Source organism: Podospora pseudocomata, chromosome 3 (assembly GCF_035222375.1).
Source record: "Podospora pseudocomata strain CBS 415.72m chromosome 3, whole genome shotgun sequence".
Lineage (NCBI taxonomy): Eukaryota > Fungi > Ascomycota > Sordariomycetes > Sordariales > Podosporaceae > Podospora > Podospora pseudocomata.
In genome coordinates, this window is record NC_085887.1 from 1,985,183 (window position 1) to 2,005,785 (window position 20,603).

Genomic DNA, 20,603 nt, shown 5'->3' on the forward strand with positions numbered 1-20,603 from the left:
CTAAATCCTGTTTATTACTTGTCAGACCTACAGAATCGGCTTACAACAAGATGTGGGACATCTCACATGGGGTTGTCAATGCCCATATCCCAAATCTCGTTGCGAGTCGGTTCTGTAGGCCCAGCAACTAGGTAGGGTACGGAAACAAGATGAAAAAGCTGAAGAATGATTTGTATACTTCCCCAATTATTCCCGATGGTGTTTTCTCTTCCACTCCTCAACGGCGTCAATTACAATCTGCGCCACAGATAGCACTCTTTCCTCACCCAGTCGGCGTCCAAACAGCTGAATGGCAGCCGGGGTGCCATCGAAGAGTTCGGGATCGTCCGTCTGACTGTCAGCGTACTGTCCATTCGTTTGATGATTGTTATATTTACATGAAGCCATGTTTCGCCGATCCTTGTCGGTAAGGGGTTGGAAGTTTGGGTCCAGGGTGTCCAGGTTCTTATCCGCAACTGTAATCGGTATCACGGCGATGCAAAAGTTGAGCACGTTGAGAGCACTTGTGTACGCCGAATGAATGAACTTTCCAGGTGGAATGGCACTATGTGGACCGGCCGGAGCAATGGCAACGTCAACAGGCCGACCTGATGAGGTTAGCATGTTCTGGAAGTGCCAGGTGTCTCACGCGGAAGTCATTACCAGAACTTGTTTTGCCTGCGGAAGACTGCCAGTAATCGTTGTATTTCCAGCGCTAGTCCTTCATTTTGAGCACCACCTGCTCATACTCTGGGAGTGGAATAGGAGGTCTGCGCTTGCCGCCGGGGACACGTTCACGATTTCGGGGAAGATAGGCTCCCCGGACTGTTGAATTGCTTCCCAAACGTCAGGACAGCCGTCACTCCGTGCAATCGGACCCTAGGAAAGTGTTTGGTCAACTCCCTTCGACATAGTGAAGCAGGTTACTCACATGTATCCTCAGAAGTGTAATTGTTCGAAGGAAGCACCCAGTCCAGGAGCTCCGACGCGCACGCAAATGTCAGTACTTTAAAGTAACTCTAGAGCAGATTTCAGCATACCTCAAAATCTGCATTCGTCAAAGCCTGTTTCACGATCTCCAGGGCCCGGGCAACTGGTGGATGCGGAACTACGATGCCGTCATTTGGCATGAACCCAAAAGTTGGTTTACGGTCCGATTCGTCGTCGTTTTCGTACTCCTTGCCCGCTCGCCATGGAATAGGGTGTGTGTATGGATCACGGGTCCAAGGCTCTGTTGACAAGAGAGATATGAACATAAGTTGTAGACTGGCTACAGAGTGTGCCATGATTCCTGCCACTGTGGGCATAACCTCTTGGCCCCGGCCCCTGATATATGGTCAGCACTAGAATAATATCCAGACCCTTGAGCGCTATGTGACATCTATATATACTTACGGTATTGGCTACGTCTCTGAATGATAGACGCCCCGCGGAGGGCTTTATGTTGTAGACACCCTGATAAGACGCCGGCATAGATACCGAGCCTCCAATTATCAGTAGCGATGCCAAAGGCACTGCTGCCGATAAATTGCGTAGCACCCTCCCCTACACCATGATCAGTTCAAAAACACAATAACGTACATTATAAGCGAGTCGCGCATATAAGCGAGTCGCGCACTGGCCATTGCGACGCGTTCTCTCTACACTTAACATCATTTTTCTCTACAACCCAACATGCCACCTACTTTAAAGGAAGCGAGGGTAATCTTAGCCCTTGAAGCTCTCCAAAAGGACGAAAAATTACGCCTCAGAGCCGCAGCTAAGCTCTATAATGTACCACCATCAACCCTCCGTGACCGACGCGCTGGCCGGCCTGCACGACGCGACACCACGCCCAATTCGAAGAAGCTCACTCAATCAGAAGAGGATGCTATTATTCAATACGTTATTGAGCTATGTGCGCGAGCTTTTCCACCAAGATTGCGTGGTGTGGAAGATATGGCCAACCAACTGCTACGCGTACGCGACGCGCCCCCTGTTGGCAAGCTCTGGGCACACAACTTCGTCAAACGCCAGCCACAGCTCCGTACGCGTTTTACACGTAGATACGACTACCAGAGGGCCAAGTGCGAGGATCCAAAGGTCATCAGCGAGTGGTTCACGCTTGTGCGGAACACCAAGGCCAAGTACGGTATTGTGGATGACGATGTCTACAACTTCGACGAGACTGGGTTCATGATGGGTATTATCTTCGCGGGCATGGTAGTTACGACCTCAGACGGCCTTAGCAAGGCGAAACTGGCCCAGCCTGGCAACCGCGAATGGGCAACGGTGATCCAGGGAGTCAATGCCCTCGGCTGGGCTATCCCTCCCTTCATCATCTTGGCCGCACAGTACCACCTTGCTAACTGGTACACCGAGTGCAACCTACCGTCTACCTGGCGCATCGCAACCACCGATAATGGCTGGACTACCAATCTGGTAGGCCTAGATTGGATCAAGCACTTCGACTATCATACAGCGTCCCGCACAAAGGGCAAATATCGGTTGTTGATCCTCGACGGCCACGAAAGCCACCACTCGACCGAATTCGAGCGCCACTGCCAGGAGAACAACATCATCACGCTCTGCATGCCTCCGCATTCTTCACACTACCTCCAGCCACTCGATGTCGGCTGCTTTGGGCCATTGAAGCAAGCGTACGGCCGCCAGATCGAGGACTTGATGCGCATGCATATCAACCACGTAAGCAAGCTCGAGTTCCTCTGTGCCTTCCGCGAGGCCTTTTTTTGCCTCTATAACAGAGAAGAATATACAGGGTGGCTTTGCAGGTGCTGGCCTTGCGCCGTACGATCCAGAGAGGGTGCTTTCCAAGCTAGATGTAAAGCTTCGTACGCCAACACCTCCAAACTCACGGCCCGGCACTGCACAACCTTGGGTCTTCCAGACACCACACAACCCCCGAGAAGCTGACTCGCAGTCAACGCTTATCAAGACTCGCATTGCCAACCATCAAAATAGCTCCCCGACTTCAATGTTGGCTGCTGTGGACCAGCTTGCTAAGAGTACAATGGCTGTGATGCACCAGGTGGCTCTCCTTCGTGCAGAGAACACTTCACTCCGCAAGACCAACGAGGCACTAAGTAAGCGCCGGAGAGCCAAAAAAACACGTGTGCGGCTCGGAGGATCACTTACTGTGCAAGATGCAAAGGATATACTTGACCAGAAGGCCGTGGGTGGGGAGGCAGCGCAAGAAACGCAGCAGGATGGCGGTAATGCAGGGGGAGCTCGTACGAAGGTTCGGTGCTGTGGTGTGTGCGGCAAGCCTGGCCATAATGCACGTACATGCCAGGAGGCTGCAGAATCATCTGATTCATCTGTTTCTGATTCAGTTATTGTAGTTTCCTAGTGTTGTGGTTGTGTAATTGAGGATAGTTGTGGTAGGGTAACAGAGAGTGCGCGACTCGCTTATATGCGCGACTCGCTTATAATGTACGTTATACACTCACAGCAGATATAAACAAGGGATTAACTACCTCCGGATGAACCCCCAGATGACAAATGCTGGTTATGTGGATTCAATGTATAACCTAAGATATTATTGTTGGTTTCGGGAGCCTAACTTTGTATAAGCTGTTGTGATCCAAGACAGAAGGGATAATAAAAGCATCTGAAGAACGGAAAGGCAATGAACTCAACTCACCCATATGCTTTGCACCAAGGTTGTCTGTGAGCAGTTGAAGACACCGTCAAGCCTTGCAAGACTACCATGTGGTAGAGTGGAATGGGAATACCTTGCCTATGGGAACAGCTCCGAGACTGTAAAGCTCGCTGACCAATTCACTCTCTACGTACTTGTGTTTCCAAGTTCCTTTCTTCCCCTCAAAGGTGCCAATCCATGACACATATGCCATCGAGGTTTCGAGGCCCTTTATAAAGAACTGGTCTTTCATGGTCAGAGGGATACCGTGCAGTAGACCGACAAGCTTCTTGTGGGTGGCGTAGTGGGCATCCAACTCTCGGGCTCTGGCCAAGGCAATGTCAAAGCCAATCTCGAGCAGGAGTTTACTCTTTCAACGACATCAGCATACGATGACAGAGACTTGAGTCATGGGGCCATGGATATATCTAACCAGTTGGTCTGCAAAGGCAGCACGTTTACAGAAAGCAGTGCAACTTCCACAGCAGTCAAAGTGCCATTTCCCCATGGACGCAGCAGGATCGGGTACATCCAACGACGTGATAGCCAGGGAATGGGTGTCAAGCAGACACTCGATAAAGTCGCCGGTAAGAGGCTTAGCAAATTTTCCTCGGGCCATGACATTGTTATTAAGCCGCAAATCAACGGGTATCTTTTCGTTATCTCGTTGGAGTTTCTCCGCTTCCACCTGCTGCCAGGTCTTTGGTGCGGAAGGGCCAACGCTCTTGATGCTCAAGTGTGTCAGGTAGCTGGTCCCGTACTGAAGCATCAACGCAACCGCAAACAAGACGCAGACGAAAAGGGCCAATGCTCTTGTCAAAACCAATATGTCCTGACAGCGATGTTTTCTCATGCGTACGGACTGGGCTTCGATGCTGGGACTCTGATTTCGTATGTCGAAGCTGTATTCTCGGGAGATTGGAAGGACTTCGATTGACGGTGTGGCCGGGTTCTGGATGTTGCGAGATCTTGCATTTTAAATAAGAATTGAATTATCCAGTTCCGCAAGTAGCAGGGAGGGTACATCGTGGAAGAGACTCTTTATAGCTTGATGTGTTTCGTCCTCGAATCGCTGGACCAATCAGAACGCTCAGTTAACTCACCCGATGGTAAGCACCCGCTAGGCAAGTCCCAGGGAATTTGTGGAGGCTCCGTTTTCCGGTTTTCCATTTGATGTGTGGCGCCACAAAAGCCCTCGTCCGTCTCTTAAACTAGCCCATCGAATCGTTAATAGTGTTCCGTAAAATTTCGCGGAGTTCTAGTACAATCAGACGTAGTATGTCACTCGAAAAGTAGGTCAACTATGGATATAATCATGACAGGCGACGAGTCTCCGCTCAACAGTTAGTCCACCTGATGTACATGTGCCCTCTTTATACGATGTATCTACCAAACACTCCTGGAACGTCTTGCAAAACATAAACTCTGAACTACTCTTTACAGTCCCGCTAAAAATGAACATTCTTGTGCGCGCCTTAGCAAGCAATCATCCCAACCTCACAGCAGCAAGAAGCAACTCCATGAAAGCAACACTGCTCTCAATCATGTTCAGCCTGTGCTGCTCCTGAGTCGGGTAGAACAAGCACTCAGCCTGGTAATTCCACTCCCCAAACTCCACCCCAATCCCATACACTTTCTTCTTCTTCGGATCCAAAGCTGCCCTGACAAGGCCCTGGTCCGCGGAGCAGCCACTGCTGGGATACAAATGAGGAGCTTGAAGTGACCGGTAAAAGCGTCCCGTCGAGTCTGTCATTCCACCCGCAACCCTCGCGGCTGCTAGCGTCAGAGCATCCCAGTCCTTCTGCTCCAAGAATTCCTTGTACTCGAAACCTGACCTATCTGGCACCACACCTCTCTTCTCGTCAAAGGTCTTGTTCTGCCAGTTCTGGGCCCTATCCACAGCCTGGTTCGAATCGTGACACCATCCGTACAGCACCAACGTTGCCGGCGAGTGTAGGTCCAGGAACCACCCAAGGTCAGGAAACTGGTCGAGTGTCCAGTCAACATTCTTCGTCTCCGGCTCCGACAGCGGTCCAGTACCGTGATAAATCTCGCTGTTCGGGTCGTCAGAGGAGGGGTCAACTCCAGGCGCGAAAGCCTCGGTGAAGTTCCAAACCGGCGCAAAGTTGCGGTTCAAGTCCACACCAACCGACACAGGCTCTCCATCAATCGCCCTATCTAGGTTGCGATTCTTGCGCCAGCAAGAGTCGGTCGCTTGATCGAAAGCCAGTCCATCTGGGTTGACAACAGGGATGATGACGATGCCCAGTGACAAAGCCGACTGGACCTGGGCCGCGGAATACGACATGCCACCATACACCAATCCCTTCTTATCCTTTGCAGCACGAAGGAGGTCAGAAATGAAATAAATCAAATGATCTGGCCCACCTCTCTCACGCGAGTGAATACCGCTCTCGAGAAGAACCTTGTACCCGTTGTTCCCCTTCTTGCCACTCCCACCAACCCTGGCACCATACATGGCCCTGTTCTCGTACGTCTTGTACGGCATCTCAAAGTACTGGACTTTGTCCTTGCCATACAGTTTGGCAAGGCCAAACAGGGCAGACTTGATCTCTTCGCTGTTGAGGATGGTGTCGAAGGTGGCATTGGCGTTGTAACCGAGACCGATGGGGGCGGTGGTGCCGTTCTGGAAGCGGTCACCAACAGCGACGGGAACGGTGCCGAGGTTGGCTTGACGGCGATTGATGGTGCCTCTGGCAAGGTGGGCTTTGAGGTCGATGATGTGGCCGCCGTGCCGCTCCTGCTCAGTGAGACAGGCTTCGGTCGCCACGAGGTGGGCGAGGAAGGTTATGAGGGTGGATGGCTTCATCTTGACAGGTACATGAAGGCGGTGATGAGAGAGTGACCAATTCGACGGTTGAAGGTTTAGTTGAATGGGCGGTTTTTTCCTAGCTACTTTTCTCTCTGAGATCTGGGACACCACTAAATTTAACTCCTTGCGCTCACAGGGATTATCAAAGCGGTCATCACTACGATATTCCCGTTCGAGTTTGTCGGTTTTTCTTTGCCATTGGACTTGCCGTTACCAGCATTGGCTCCTACATGGCTCATGTTTCCGCCTTTGCTCCTCAACGAGGTGGTATAGTACCGTAGATCGTACTTTCCTTCTCAACCAATCCCACCGCAAGATTATTTTTTCCGCCATTCTGTTCGGGCACAAGTGCCTATCCCGTTGCCCGCTGTTTTACTTCGGTTTTCACATGTTTGATGTTTCATCGGAGGAAGGCGTCTGGTCAATGCCATTCAGTGGGGCACTGCTTACGATATTCCAGAACAGTAAAAGATCCCAATTTGGTCATCGCCGCTACCGTTGGATTAGTGATTACTCACAGGTAAGCGTAGCATTCAATTTCAGCCCTAAGCCATCTTGAATTTGGAAAGGAAACAGAATTACATGCAGTATGCATAAGAGCGGGCCTTATTGTTCGTGTTCACTTGGAATCGAGCATCTGTCACCGAGAATAAACAGCACGCGCCGCTCGCTAAACTTGTGATCATTATTGGGTGAGCTAAAGCGATGAAAGTCTAAGTCTGCGTAATGACCAAAACCTCTCTTGTAGCAATCAAAATGGGGTGCAGATTCTCTGCTCTGCCGGTGTAAGGAAAGATTTCCACATTAAGACACCATTGAGATTCAATGTGGCGGATCGACGGACCTTGTAATCTAGCCTCATATTAATCTGGGTAAGTGATTCCCCGATCATATGATGAAAATGGTTGTGCATTGATCACTGCAATCTTCGAAATTCGCGAAGGCGAGGCAGATACACACCAAGTGATGGAACACAGGGCAAGTCAAGGATACAATGCGTAAATATGACTCTGAAATCAGAGGAGAACAAAAATCATGCTTTACTTCAATGTACAAGCCAAACTGCTGATCAGCGAGGACGTATCGTCTACTTGTTAGTTGCCCCCTATTCAACCCCTGAGATCGCCCCACTTGTTCACACGGCAACGAGACGACCCCTGTTCGACACTCAACGATGTGCTTCGATAGAGAACATCCACCAGACTAGAGGGCAATTGAAATGTACGATACTTGTTTGCCGATGGAGTAGATGTTGATGATTGGCCTCTGAGGCATTAGATCCAAAAGTGAGCAGGGTGAGGTGGTTAGTGAAAGCAAGAATAAATGGTGCACAATATTCAACCAGAAAGAAGTCCTCCACTGTCTCAATTTCCAAAGTCTCGCCATGCATCATCCCGTGACAATAAACCTCTCCTAGGTATTCGTATGTCTGCTTTGGCTCACCATCATCACCCGTGTAATTGCTAACAGCCGTAGGTCTGAGCATGTACAGGACCGAGGTATCATGAAATGCCACTATGACATCTCCTGTCTGAGCTGCGACCGGTCCCATCCCCACATCTCGTTAATCCTCTGTCAGGAACGGGCTTTTATGGTCCATCTGTTCTAGTCGATCTATGCAAGGGAAGGGGTTTACTAGCTGCGCTCTGACTTCCTCCTTCCGCATTCCCGCGCGCACTAGATCCAAGATGCCATTCTTTACGAATTCTTCTTTTTGCAGAAGAGACATAATCTTGGAAAGCGCTGGATAAACTGACAGTTTACCGCCGGCTTCAGCTTCACACATGGCCTTCTCCAGGTATGCAAACTCCAATATCAGTTTGAGACGTGTCAGGTCCTCGGTCTGGGCCCGGGGGCTTTGTCGATACTTTACAGTGACGGTGTCTCCGAGCATAATCCGTAAAGACGCGTCGCGGTCTTCGCAAAAAGACAGCTGGCAGAGTTGCTCCACTTCAATATAGTAGTCGAGATAGTGCTTCCGGCTCGATTGCCCCGAAGTACCATGGCTTGCCTACACGTCCAACCTGGCCAATTCGGATGCCTTGCAGGTCTAGAACTCTTTCGTTGTTCGACTTGATCAATTGTGTCGTTGCTTCTTTGCCTGTTGGGCTATAAACCCAGAATCTGGGGTGGTCATTGGTTGCTAAAGCGATGGTAGTGCGGTAGTGTGAGAAACCCGGGACCCAAGACGGCAGCCTTTTTGCCACCTCGTCTCCGACTCGGCCAACGATTCGTTTAAGGAATTGGGCCATTTCAAGTATAACTCCAAGATGTTCCATTTTCTCAATGATAGTGCGTGCGACTTGGGTGTAAAGGATATCGGCGGTCATACTTTCTGAGTAATCCGGAGCAATGGCATCTGGCGCGTCGGGAGCAAGAAGTCCCAATAATCCGTGGACTCTATCTCGAGGATCGCTTGATGTTATGTACGGCCAACTGTCAGCGTAAACCAACCAACCAGAATAAGCCCCACAAATTCTGGAAACCCGGAACATCCTTGCTCATGGCCTGTCCTCTTGGTTGAGGGGTAGGAGGATGTCCTCGCCAATACGAGTACCTTAATCCGATGAAAACAACAAGGGGGTTCTGTGCAGCGAGACTAGGAAGTTCACAGTGTTCCATCACCTTCATGAGCTGGTGATAGACATTCCACACTCTATCATTGCAGCTTGCTGAGGACAGCCAGCAACCACGCACCCAAGCTGCCTTCTCAACCTTTCCGCCACCCATAACCCCATTGAACAAGACTTGGCTTCAATCTTGTGGTCACCTGAAAGAAATAATGCTTCCCTCGCCAACACGAACTCCTGGAGTACCCAAATTCGACTGAACCATGGCTGGCTCCACCAAATGACAATATTCTTCTGTAATGCCATACCATCCTCCCTGTTCTGACCGAACAAAACCCGAGCAGCTCTCGCAGCAAGAACCAAGACCCTTTCAGCTCCCTCCAGTTCCTCTTGGGTCTGTTCCTCGCGGAGATCGGTGTCAGGGTACAACATCACCATGGTCTCGAGAAACCTGAGCCACTCCCCCGCCGTGGGTTCCAAGCCATCACCGACTAAACCCCCGAATCCCTCCATTCCCCAGCTTTCTTCAGCTTCTGTATGAACTTGGCTTGCTCAGACCTGTCCTCGGATATTTCAGAGGGGAAAGGGCCGAGCCAGATCAGTACTTTGTCAGCCTTGGTATATATCTTCCCCATCATCGGCACTTGCTCATTCTTCTCCACCGTGTCCTGCTGTTGATGTCACACGGGCCCACGACTCAGTGCCCCTAGACAGTACACACTCCAACCAACAATAGCCCAACGATATGCCCAGGATCAGAATATCTGGGGCCGGCAACCAACTGAGCCCACCGGGGCTCAGCGGAGGCATCACAGCGACCACCACGAAGGCAGAACCAGGGTGCCGATACGGGTTGGTTGGGCAGGAGGGACTGAGGACCCATACGAGCTGCAAGAAGACTGCAGGACAGGAATCATATGTACCTATTACTGGTGGAATCAGTGGCCAGGACGCCGAAGGAGGTGCCCGGCCAAGGCAGACAGATAAGACAGGTTCGAGGACCAGGGAGCTCAGAACGGTCCTGGGGATCCGGAGGACTATAAGTAGGCCTTGCCTTTCCTACCCAAATGGCAAGGGGCAAGGACCTTGAGGCCATAACAGATTATTATACTGAGTTGAACTACCTGTTCCAAGCCGAGATACTCCCCTTGTCACAGTTGATGTAGATCTGGTTGACCCAGAGGAGCAATGGCTCTGGTGATGACTCTGACTTGGTTATTTGCACCAACCCGTTCATAAGTGACGGGGTGATGTAGATCGCTGACAAGGGCGAATCAGGTACCAAGCCCCGAATCGTCCTCATCGTGCTGGTCAATGTAAAGGGGCTCGGTCGCGTCGCTGGTGCCCGAGGCATAAGACAAGACTGCAAATGGCGACAGCGCATCTATCGATGCCACTGACATGTTGCATTTGATTTGGGAGTTGGTCGACGCAAGAAGTACCCTGGCCGAATGCAACGGCTGGGTATAGCTTGATCAGTCGGATGTGAGTGGATGCGTTTGGGAGTGGGATGTGGGTATAAGGGTGGATCATCGCCTCCTCATGAATATTAGATTGTAGGTTGGCATCGTGAGTTGGCTTCATTGTGGGATGTCAGAGACTGTCATCGTGGCTTGGCCTGACGAGATGAAACTATCAGTGCGGAGCTTGGGGCTGGTCCAAGTTCTATCGACAAGTGTTGTCAGTCCGATCCGAACCACCGAGAAAGGGTGACCAATGAGCAACGTCGATAACAGCCTAGATTTCTTCCCTCACCCCGCATTGGCTCGCTGCGCCTCACACCGCAAACCTTCACCTTTGACCTCAACAGCTATGGCTTCATTACCACCATACCAGTACCAACCGCTCGACCTCGATGCCGACTCGATCCGTCTCGTCCGACTATGCAAAGGATTGTCCAATGAGCAGATCCACTGCGAGCTTCTCGAGACCTACGTTCATGCCTCCAAAGGCGTCCCATACGAAGCACTCTCGTACACATGGGGAACCATAGATCGCGAGGAATCCATCATTGTTGGCCGCAATTCAACCTTGCAGGTGACGGAGAACCTGTATACCGCCCTTGTGAACCTCAGACACCCACATACTGATAGGTTATTGTGGATTGATGCGATATGCATCGATCAAAACAATGACAAGGAACGGGGCCACCAGGTTGGTCAAATGAGGAAAATCTATCAGAATGCCGAGGAGGTCCTTGTGTGGCTGGGTCCCGGAAGAACTGCTGAAGCACAGTTGGCCATGAAGTTCCTGGAAGAAGTCAATGAACAGCTTTCGGCAACTGACCAACTGTGGAGCTGGAAACTTCGTCGAGAAAATTGGAGGTCAGAATTGAATTGGCGGAAAAGGAAGAAGTTTTTGGAGCGGCTTCCAGACACGACATTGGCAGAGTACCGGGGAGCTTTGGAGGGCCTGCTTGCGAGTCCTTGGTTTAGACGCGTCTGGATCATTCAGGAGGTTGCCTGCTCAAAGAAGGCCAGAATTATGTGTGGCCGAAAGAGCATACCATCGAGGACGTTTGCTATTGCGCCAGAGTTTCTCAATTCCGCGGTCGATGATCATGTGCAGGCAATCCTTGATGTGATGCCGGGCTTCCGAAGATCTGAATCGTGGTGGAGTCACACTCGGACTCTGGGAATTCTCTTACGGAAATTCAGAGACAGTCAGGCGACTGACATTCGAGACAAAGTCTTTGCGCTACTTGGTATGGCGCCGGACGCAGAAGCCGAGATCACGCCAGACTATGAAACGGATACCCGGCAGATTGTCCAAAAAACAGCCTCCTTTCTTGTATTCGGGAAGGTTGTTGATAAGAAAACATACGAGTTTCCGTTGTGGTCATTGCGTGAGCTGCCTGAGAAGACGGATGAGATGGTCGAAGAAGCGCTTCACAGAATGATGAGCGGAGGAGGGATCTTATCAACCGATGTCTGGATACATGTTCCCGTCAGCCTTGATCCTGCCGACTTGCTAAACGGTTGGAATACTCGTGGCGAGTATGGCCAGTATAGCACGGGCTTTGTGCGATGGAACGATCAGCAAATCCTAATGAAGCTTGCGAGATTCGTTTTTCGAGAGGCATTAGACACTCTCGCTTTGCTAGGGCCCGAACCTAACCTTGGCCAAAAAGCGTTTCGACCGTCAGTGTCACTAGCTGTATGCCTGGCAGCCCAGTATCAGCAATGGAAGGTTGTGAAGTTGCTGATCGGGTATCCGACAGCTGTTCGAAAGTCGGATATGGACAGCCTTGAATCGCCGGGGCTGACAAGAGCTATCTGGATGGCAGCTTGGAAGCGTCACTTGAAGATGATACGCCTGATCAAATATGGCGTGGACCTCGATGCAAAGTGGGAACATGGAGATTTGGAGCGAGCAGATGCAATTGATCTTTTCAATGCCCTTGTTGTAGTCGACGGCGCCTCTGATTCAGCTCTGCCCGAGTTTGACGACTCTGGAACCAATCTGATTGGTTGGTGGCATATCTATGTTCGAGAGGTCAAGATTATGGAATTGCTGGCAGCCCGTGGTGTCCCGTTGGACCAAATTTTGGCGTTTCCGAGTCGCAAGAACTGGGTTAGTAATGCGCCCAGAATTGTCGAAACGTTTATCATGCATGGTATGGAAATTGGACCCGTGTGCAAAGCTCTTTGCAAAGCTTCGGGTGTTGGGGTGGTAGACGGCTATGAGGATTGAGAGAGCTTCATGATATCCAAGTTTAAAATATCCTTTGACACATTCTGCCAGGCCGCCCAACCATCTTCTCCGAGATCTTCCCCGATCTCATTGCCTTGGATCTTGAACACAAACGCATCTCCAGCAAAGCACCGAGTCCTTCCGAAAATGGCCTCGGGAAACCTCTCATTCTTGGGCAGATTGTCGAGATCGAAGGAGTAGAACAAAATGTAGAGTCCGTTGCAGCTTGCCAAAGGCTGGTTCTCTAGACAGAATGTCTCAATGTCTCGCCATTGCCACCCTTGTTCTGTCTTCCAGTATGGGCGGAGGTCTGGGATATGTCCCCAACAAGCATCGGGGCCGGTTTCAACACCGTGGGTAGTTGTCGTGATGGTCAAGAGGTGAGGCTCTATTGAAGGATCAGATGGAAAGCGGATGCCTCGGATCGTGACGAGGGTGGGAGGTGTTGGAGGGTCGTCGACATGAAGAGAGAATACAGAAGCGATGAAGCGTAAGGAATCGTTCAGGAAAGAAGCCATCACTCCGTCCAACTGAGCTGGAAGAGTTCGTTGTCGTGCGGGGTCAGTGGACTCAGCAGTTGCACCTTCCATGTGTCAATTTGCTCCCGTGGGGTGGTGGGACAAAAGGTTGACAGCCAATCCCAGGGCATCGATATCAATTAATGGTCATTCTTTTGGCCTGGGTTTGTTGGAGCCCCTGTCTGCTCTATGATGCGTGATGTTGTGGCCTGGGCAGAGATCAATGTATCAAGCAACCGAGCGTCAAGATTTGATATCATTCCACAGCCAACAACTATGGTCCCGATGCAATGGAATCAGATCGATTAAAACATCTATTATCTATCCATTGTGCTGCTAATCACCGCTTTGTTCCAGTTCTTGGTATGGCTATGACAAGATTTACCCAAGAGTCGAGGCGCGTTTGATCTCCCGCCAAAGTGACACATTGAGCACTGACAAGGCTGCAGATAACTTCATGATCGACAGGCTAAATCCTTTCTGGTGCACCACATGAAGCCGAAGCGAGCACCTCACCAAAACACCGGGCACTATCTGCATTTGCTCTCGAGGCGGTGGAAACATCCGAGATGATGACGATCGAGGACAATGCCGACACCATATTACCCTGATCCTCTCCAAAACCGATACTCAAATGCCTTCTTTTTTCTTTTGCATTGCGGCTGGCCCCATACACCCATTTTTCAAGAGTCATGAGCCTACATTTTCTTCAACATAGGAAAGATGTGGCAGCTCTTCGCCTCCGGTTCGCTCAGCGGCTCCCTATTTTTCGCCCTCTTTTCCCTCGGCCCATTGGCTGAAGCAGCACAGTGCTATGGTATAAACGGACAAAAGACGTCGGGGACACAGTGCAGTCGTGACGCTACAGGAACAGGTTCTTCTCACTCATCATGTTGTGATGAGAGCAGGCAAGAAGCCTGTCTCTCCAGTGGCCTCTGTTTCGCAACTCAGAGAGGGGACAATCACACGTTTTGGTCTCAAGGATGCACTGACCCAACGGGAATGGACCCGGCTTGTCCATCTTACTGTGGGAGGTCGAGCCAGTACATATCTATGCCGATACAGCCATCATATACGATGCTTCACTGCGGAAGCGGCGCCTGGTGTTGCTGTTACGACAACCTCGGAATGGCATGTAATCAGGCGCAATGTTGTGCACGAAACTTTACCCTTTCTCGAGGATTAGGAACCGTAACGAGGCAGTTCGATAATAATGGCGACAGTGTCAGTATCTCTAGTAACGGAGGAGCGAACCCCGAGAATACAATAGACAACCCAATGCCCGGTTTACCTGCCAATATGCCCCCTTGGATGCGCCTCGTTCCCGTCATCGCAGCCGGTCTGCTTGCTTCACTTCTTCTTGCCAGCATCGTTGCACTTGGATTTTCTTGCACACAGAATAGAAGATTACGGCGCCAGGTTGAATCACTCCAAAATCTCAACACTAGTCTCACCACCGAAAAGCTACGAAGTTATAGCATATCCCGTTCCAGCCCAACTCCGTCGGCGAGGCCAAGTGTTTCTGCCCCATCAGCTCCGCCTCTACTGATTACAACAGCGGCAGCGAACGACGATCTGGTCAGCTCAGAGCCCAAGACTTCAGTTGAAGACTACCTTCCACCGATATCCGCTCGGTCTCCGTTGACAGCAAATACTCCCTCGAGGTCGCCACATGATGGCCCAAGCCGGACCGCAATGGAGAGGAGGCCATCATCAGCATGGGTCCTTGAAAACAGCTACGCAAATGAAGAGCCAATCCGCACCCCAAGAACTCCCATCACTGCGGCGTATCACCATCACCTGTCAATGGTCAACCAAGCCCTAGGTCCATCGTCGGCGAGATCTATGTATGGGGTTGGGTCATCAGATCCTTTTCCCCAAACCCATCCACAGCACCACCATTATCAACATCCGCAAGAAGGTCAGTGGCATGGACCACCTGGATACCCTATCGCTATGCCATCACCAGTCAGGGCCGCCGCTCACGAGGAGCAAAGACCGAGCTGGCCAATACGGGAGGGACAGAACGCGAGGTACACTACGTACACTCAGAGCGGGTATTTCCCGGACCAATCTGAATCATACAACAGCAGTACGCCGCCAGAGTATCAGTATGAAGTGGGGGGTAATTCGATTTCGGAACTGCCGGGGTCAGCAGAGCGAGGGAAACGTTGAGATATAGTTTGAGACTAAAACACGGGGTTAGCTTTGAGTTACCTCAGCCATGTTTGTAATGCCATTTTGCGACTTTTTAGAGTCTGGCTAGTCACGGAAATGTAATTCATGATCCATTTCAACCAAGCTTGACTCTCGGTAGTCAGTATAGTCAACACAAGCTTCTCACTAGTGGAAGTGCAAAACCCTCCTCGAACACACAACCCCAGCACCATAGTAACACAAAAACATTAACCCTAAACGCCGCAGGCAGCTCCCAACCGTTGTTGTACTCCCTCCAACGCTCGGCAACAGTTCTCATCTTGGTACCATCGTGGCTGAGCAATCATGGATGCCTGTACGCCGCAAACACCGGGAAATTCCATGTGAAGTCAACACAAGCTTTATTGATGAATCAAGGCGGTGCAAAGCCACGCCCGCCCGTTGAGCCAAGTTTGTGCGTGCTTGGCGGGTACTCGCATACAATAACAGCACCGTTTTCTCTACCGCAGGAAACCTTTCCAAAAGCACTTTGTGTATTGTATGTATGCCGGCCCTCGCCTAACACAACATCTTCTCGATATAGGAAAAAAAACTCTACTTCATATCCGAAACTTGCCGAACGAAACGGGTAGAGGCGTCGGGGAAGATGGGCTGGCTGTGAACAGCAGATGTGTGTGTGCGTCGGCGGCACGGGTTGGTGTGATCCCGAGCATGATGGAACAATGAAGTCGAACCCAAAGAACGCGGTGCCACCACCAAATACAGACCCTTCCACCGAAGAGGATGACGACGCCAGAAAGCCACATCAGCGGGTGTGGAACTTCATTCCCGTTTTGCGTGTTTCCTAAACTCCGAGAAGCTTTGAACTTTCGAATATCTTATCAGTGCGGAAGGCATTACGCCCCACACGGGAGAGCTCTAACGCACTAGATAGAAGCCGCCATGAAACAATGAACAAAGCTCGGTGATGGCAACAAACATGCTCCATGACATAATTGCAAGATAGGCGGATCGAAAAACAAAGGACAAGAAAAAGTCCGTGGAAAGGGTACTCCCGAGACCCACAGACAACCTCATCTCAAGCTCCTTACCCTACGAGGACATTCTGGGTAACGTACCTATCCAAGACGGACCCCCCTAGCTTTGAAGCTTGTTTCCCTACGGGGATAGTTACCAGTTAGTCAACAGCACATTCAACATTCACAAATCATCGAAAGCACAATCAAAACATTATGGTAATAGTAGTCTGTATTGATGGCACCTTTTCATCGGCCCCGTGGTATCAAGAAAAAGAGACAACAAACTTTGCAAAAACAAAAAAAAAAACCCATGAAAATCCCAAATTTGATCCCCCAAAGCTCCCCCCCAAACCCCCAACCAGCTCTCTTTTCCAGAAACACTGAAAGGCGCTTGTAAGAAAACCTCCCGATCAAATTCCATTTCATTCCCTTCAGATTCATACCCCTCACCCATCCGCCCCATCAAAGACATTACATATGCGAGCCCAACATTCAAAAAAGACATCAAATGCCATCATGGACGCTCGCTAGATAGATTTGCAAGCGAACTCCTAAATCGCCAAAAAAAAAAAAAGACTCAAAACTCCCATCTAACTGAACCCGTTTGATACCGGTAAAGTATGTACAAAACGGAAGAATAGACGGAATGTGCTGGGCTTTTTTTTTTAGACGAAGACAGTATGCAAGACGCGCTTCCAGGCGGGCATCTGAGCAAGCCTCTCGCGGTACTCGTTGATCTCGTCCCAGGGGAGCTCGCGGCGGCCAGTGTCAACATCGATCTGGTCGGTGCGGAGCCAACCTGTTCGCTTCCAGATGAAACCACCGATCCAGAAGACGATGACGACGGGAAGGGCGAGGTAAGACTTGAAGAAGCCCTCGACATCGTTGAAGCCGCCGCCGACGGGGCAGATGGCGACGAAAAGCTGAGCGATCAAGACGAGGATGACGAGGAGGAGGCCGAGGTAAGAGCCATAGACACCACCAGCGGCCTTGAAGGGAATCTCATCCAGAGTGTGACCCTGGAGAGCCCAAGCCTTGCGGAAGCGGATATGGGCCAAGCAGATGGAACCCCAGGTGAAGAGGGCGGCAAGACCAGACAAGGCGAGGAGCCAGTCGAAGACAACGACACCGGAAGTGCTCAGGTTGACATAGGCGAGGGGGCCGAAAGCGCAAACGAAGAGCACGGAGATGAGAGGGCGGCCGGAGCGGTCGATGTAGGAGAAGATCTTGGGGGCATAACCCTGCTGGGAAAGGGCAGTGAGGGTACGGGAACCACCATAGACGGAGGAAACACCGATGGAAAGGACGGAGACCAAGATAATGACGTTCATGAACGAATCATAGCCGTAAAGCTTGGCATCGAGACCGACCAGGACGAAGGGAGAAGCATCGACGTTGATGTACGGGTTGTCACCACCGAGGAGACGGTCGTCATCGTGGCGGATGAGGAGACCGATGAAGGTGAGACCCAGGATGTAGAAGAGGGTGATACGCCAGAACACCTGCTTGATGGCACCGGGAAGAGACTTGACGGGGTTGCGGGCCTCAGCAGCGGCAAGACCGACCAGCTCAGTTCCGGAGAAGGAGAAAGCAGCAGTGACGAAGACGGAGCAGAAGCCACGGAAGCCGTTGGCGAAAGCGCCAGGATCTTGCCAAAGCTTGCCACCAGAGTATTCGTCGTAAGCGCTGTCCTTGGGACCACCGCCACAGACGAGGACGACGGCAATGATCATGAAGACGACAGTCGCTCCGAGCTTGAGAACCGAAGACCAGAACTCCTCCTCAGCGTATCCGAGAGTGCCGAAAACGTTGACGAAGATGATGGCAAACATGAAGACGGTGATCCAGACAGCTGCAAAAAAGAAGCCATTGTCAGTATCCCGTTGTTTGATTGTTCTGGGTGCTTTGTGCATGGTTACAGTGTCAGAACTTACCGACATTGACGTCTTTCGTCCAGTATTCAATTGTGATACCGCAGACCGTGAGTTCAAGAGGCAAGACGATAGACCATTGCATGACGTAGTTCCAGCCCATGGCGAAACCCCAGGAAGGATCGATGAAGCGAGTAGAGTACGTGTAGAAACCACCAGAGACAGGGAACATGACAGCAAGTTCGCCGAGAGCGTAGACCGTGTTGAACATCATAATACCAATGATGGAGAAATCGATGAGGAGGGTTGCGGGACCACCGGTAGCGAGGGCCTTTCCGGAACCGACGAAGAAACCAGCACCGATAGAACCACCGATGGCAATCATGTGCAGATGGCGGCCTTTCATGGTGCGGTCGAGAGAGTCGATGGCGGCGCCATCGCCACGTCTCTGGAAGGACTTGAGGTTGAGGCCATTGCGAGTCCAGAAGTCCTCTTGGTCGCGATGCTGGTTGATGGCATCACCACCGTGGGTGAACTGTGGGGGAGGAACCTCCTTCTCAGGAGTGACAGGGAGGGGTCCCTTCTCTTCTGAGGACGACATGTTGGTGAGTTGTGATGGTGATCAGTGTCGATGAGGAGAGAAAAGGAAAAAAGATGGCATGTGAGGGGGGGACAGAGGGGGTTTAATAAAGGCAGAGGCCGAGTAAGAAAGAGAGAGGAGGAGTTTCGCGGCTGTCGCGTTACCCCAGGGTCGGGGTGTGGTCGCAGGGTGGACTGACTGGGGGGGGGAGCTCGAGGAGCAACCCAGGCAGACGGAATCTATCTTGACGATTGGGTTCCAGGAAGCACGGAAAGTGGCTAGAAGCTGCACAGAACGAGCCAAGAGGCAGAATACAGCCAATTGAGTGTCGATCGGGGTTTGCGGGGCCTTGATAGCAACCCTGGGAGCGGGTTTTATTACCATCTGAAAGTAGAAGGAGCCAAGCACCAGACCCAATAACCCCGATATACTGCGCGTCCGCGGTACCAACCCGCTACGAACGAGGTCACACTAGACTCGACTGCAGCGAGGTGCCATTCATCAGGCCAGACCGAGGACGAAGACGGATAGGCACAGGGATGGGGGGGAACATGTTAACGGAGGCCGGCAGGCGACACAACATACATGATCCTTGGTACCATTAACCATAACGGAGATGGGACGATCACTGCGAACAGGAGTTTAACCTCTACTGCTAGCTTTCCCCAGAACGGGAACTGGCAAGTCAAAAAAAACATGGAACTGGGAACATGTCGTTCATGGAAGCCACAGCCAATGGCAGAGGGAACTAATGGCTAACATGGCGAGATTCCATTTGTCAAGCGAGCAACCTGGGCGACCTGGGACGACGTTGCTGCGATGGCGCCAAGACCAAGCGACAGATCTTCCCCGCCACTGCCGTTTTGCGATAGGAACCTCGGAGCGCCACTGATGCTTGATCTCTTGTGACCATGCGCAACATGCCACACCTGCGCATGGCCCGCTCCTCGTTGAGGAATAGCTCATGGCTCTAGTGGTGACTGGTGACGTCGAGCAGAGGGGAACCAGGCCTTGGATCTACACCCTCGCCGTCGTCGTTTGTTGTTCTCGACATCATCAGGCACCGCCGAACAAAGAAAGCCATTGACGACGGAAGCGAACTCGAGGGGACGCAACAATGGACAACTTGCCCCCTTCTCCAGTCGTGTCGCATGTCACACCCGCGGCAGCACTAGAGCACGCTGACGCCGATCAACTCAACGAAACGGCATTGGCGTTTGGAGAGCGCGGAGAGGTTGGAAGAAAACGGCAGCTGGCTCCTCTGAGGCGTTGAGGCCAAGCCGGCGATATCCCGGTGCGGCTAGTCATTGCCTGCGCGGTGGCGTTCCGGCAGCGTTGCTCTCTTATCTTGTCCGTCTGGGGAGCAACGAAGCCGTCGAAACGGCCAGGTCCCCCAAAGCGATGCCATCATTCGTCAGTTCATGCCCCCGATTTAGTGTGCTCCGTCTTGGCATTTCTTGCCAGCTTCCAGACCAGGCAAAGCTTGGCTACGACCCATGCTCCTTGGCTTGACGTCTAGCGGCTCTTGGCGGCGGTCCCCTGCCAACTACCTACCACCTCGCCAGCTCTCCCACCTCACCTGCTTCCGCCAGCGTGAGCAGCCAGCAACGAAGGATTTGGGCCTTATCACCGTTCGGGCAGGCCGTCGCATGTTGGTGGGCTCTTTCAATGCATGGTGAGCTCTCCCTCGTGATAAGATGGCCACTACTGTGCTGGGAGACAGTAAGCTCGTACAGCTCGCTA

At 51.6% G+C, this 20,603-nt stretch overlaps 5 protein-coding genes across 5 annotated transcripts; 2 read left to right on the forward strand and 3 right to left on the reverse strand.

Annotated features, from left to right (window-relative positions):
- Positions 1-186: 186 nt before the first annotated feature.
- Positions 187-1,604, reverse strand: QC762_305665 (uncharacterized protein; the record flags this gene model as incomplete). The annotated part of the gene is made up of 5 exons (XM_062888860.1): positions 187-587; positions 729-858; positions 1,020-1,210; positions 1,375-1,496; positions 1,561-1,604. The coding sequence occupies 5 exons, from the start codon at positions 1,602-1,604 to the stop codon at positions 187-189; spliced, it is 888 nt and encodes a 295-aa protein (XP_062744782.1).
- Positions 1,605-5,105: 3,501 nt separating this feature from the next.
- QC762_0053940 (uncharacterized protein) lies at positions 5,106-6,449 on the reverse strand (the record flags this gene model as incomplete). The annotated part of the gene is made up of 1 exon (XM_062883529.1): positions 5,106-6,449. The coding sequence occupies one exon, from the start codon at positions 6,447-6,449 to the stop codon at positions 5,106-5,108; it is 1,344 nt and encodes a 447-aa protein (XP_062744783.1).
- A 4,289-nt stretch (positions 6,450-10,738) lies between these two features.
- On the forward strand, positions 10,739-12,715 carry QC762_305670 (uncharacterized protein; the record flags this gene model as incomplete). The annotated part of the gene is made up of 1 exon (XM_062888861.1): positions 10,739-12,715. One exon carries the CDS (start codon positions 10,739-10,741, stop codon positions 12,713-12,715), a length of 1,977 nt encoding a protein of 658 aa, XP_062744784.1.
- Positions 12,716-13,956: 1,241 nt separating this feature from the next.
- QC762_305685 (uncharacterized protein) lies at positions 13,957-15,408 on the forward strand (the record flags this gene model as incomplete). Its single annotated transcript, XM_062888862.1, has 1 exon — positions 13,957-15,408. One exon carries the CDS (start codon positions 13,957-13,959, stop codon positions 15,406-15,408), a length of 1,452 nt encoding a protein of 483 aa, XP_062744785.1.
- A 1,362-nt stretch (positions 15,409-16,770) lies between these two features.
- Positions 16,771-19,507, reverse strand: INDA1 (Amino-acid permease inda1). The gene is made up of 2 exons (XM_062888863.1): positions 18,344-19,507; positions 16,771-18,261 (listed from the first exon to the last, which is right to left on the reverse strand). Exons 1-2 carry the CDS (start codon positions 18,879-18,881, stop codon positions 17,075-17,077), a joined length of 1,725 nt encoding a protein of 574 aa, XP_062744786.1. The 5' UTR covers positions 18,882-19,507; the 3' UTR covers positions 16,771-17,074.
- Between the last annotated feature and the right edge of the window lie 1,096 nt (positions 19,508-20,603).

Coding starts and splice junctions, on each gene's coding strand:
- INDA1 (XM_062888863.1), bottom strand. CDS start 18,881: ATGTCGTCCTCAGAAGAGAAGGGACCCCTCCCTGTCACTCCTGAGAAG. Junction 18,262..18,343: donor GACGAAAGACGTCAATGTCG/GTAAGTTCTGAC, acceptor TCTTTTTTGCAG/CTGTCTGGATCACCGTCTTC.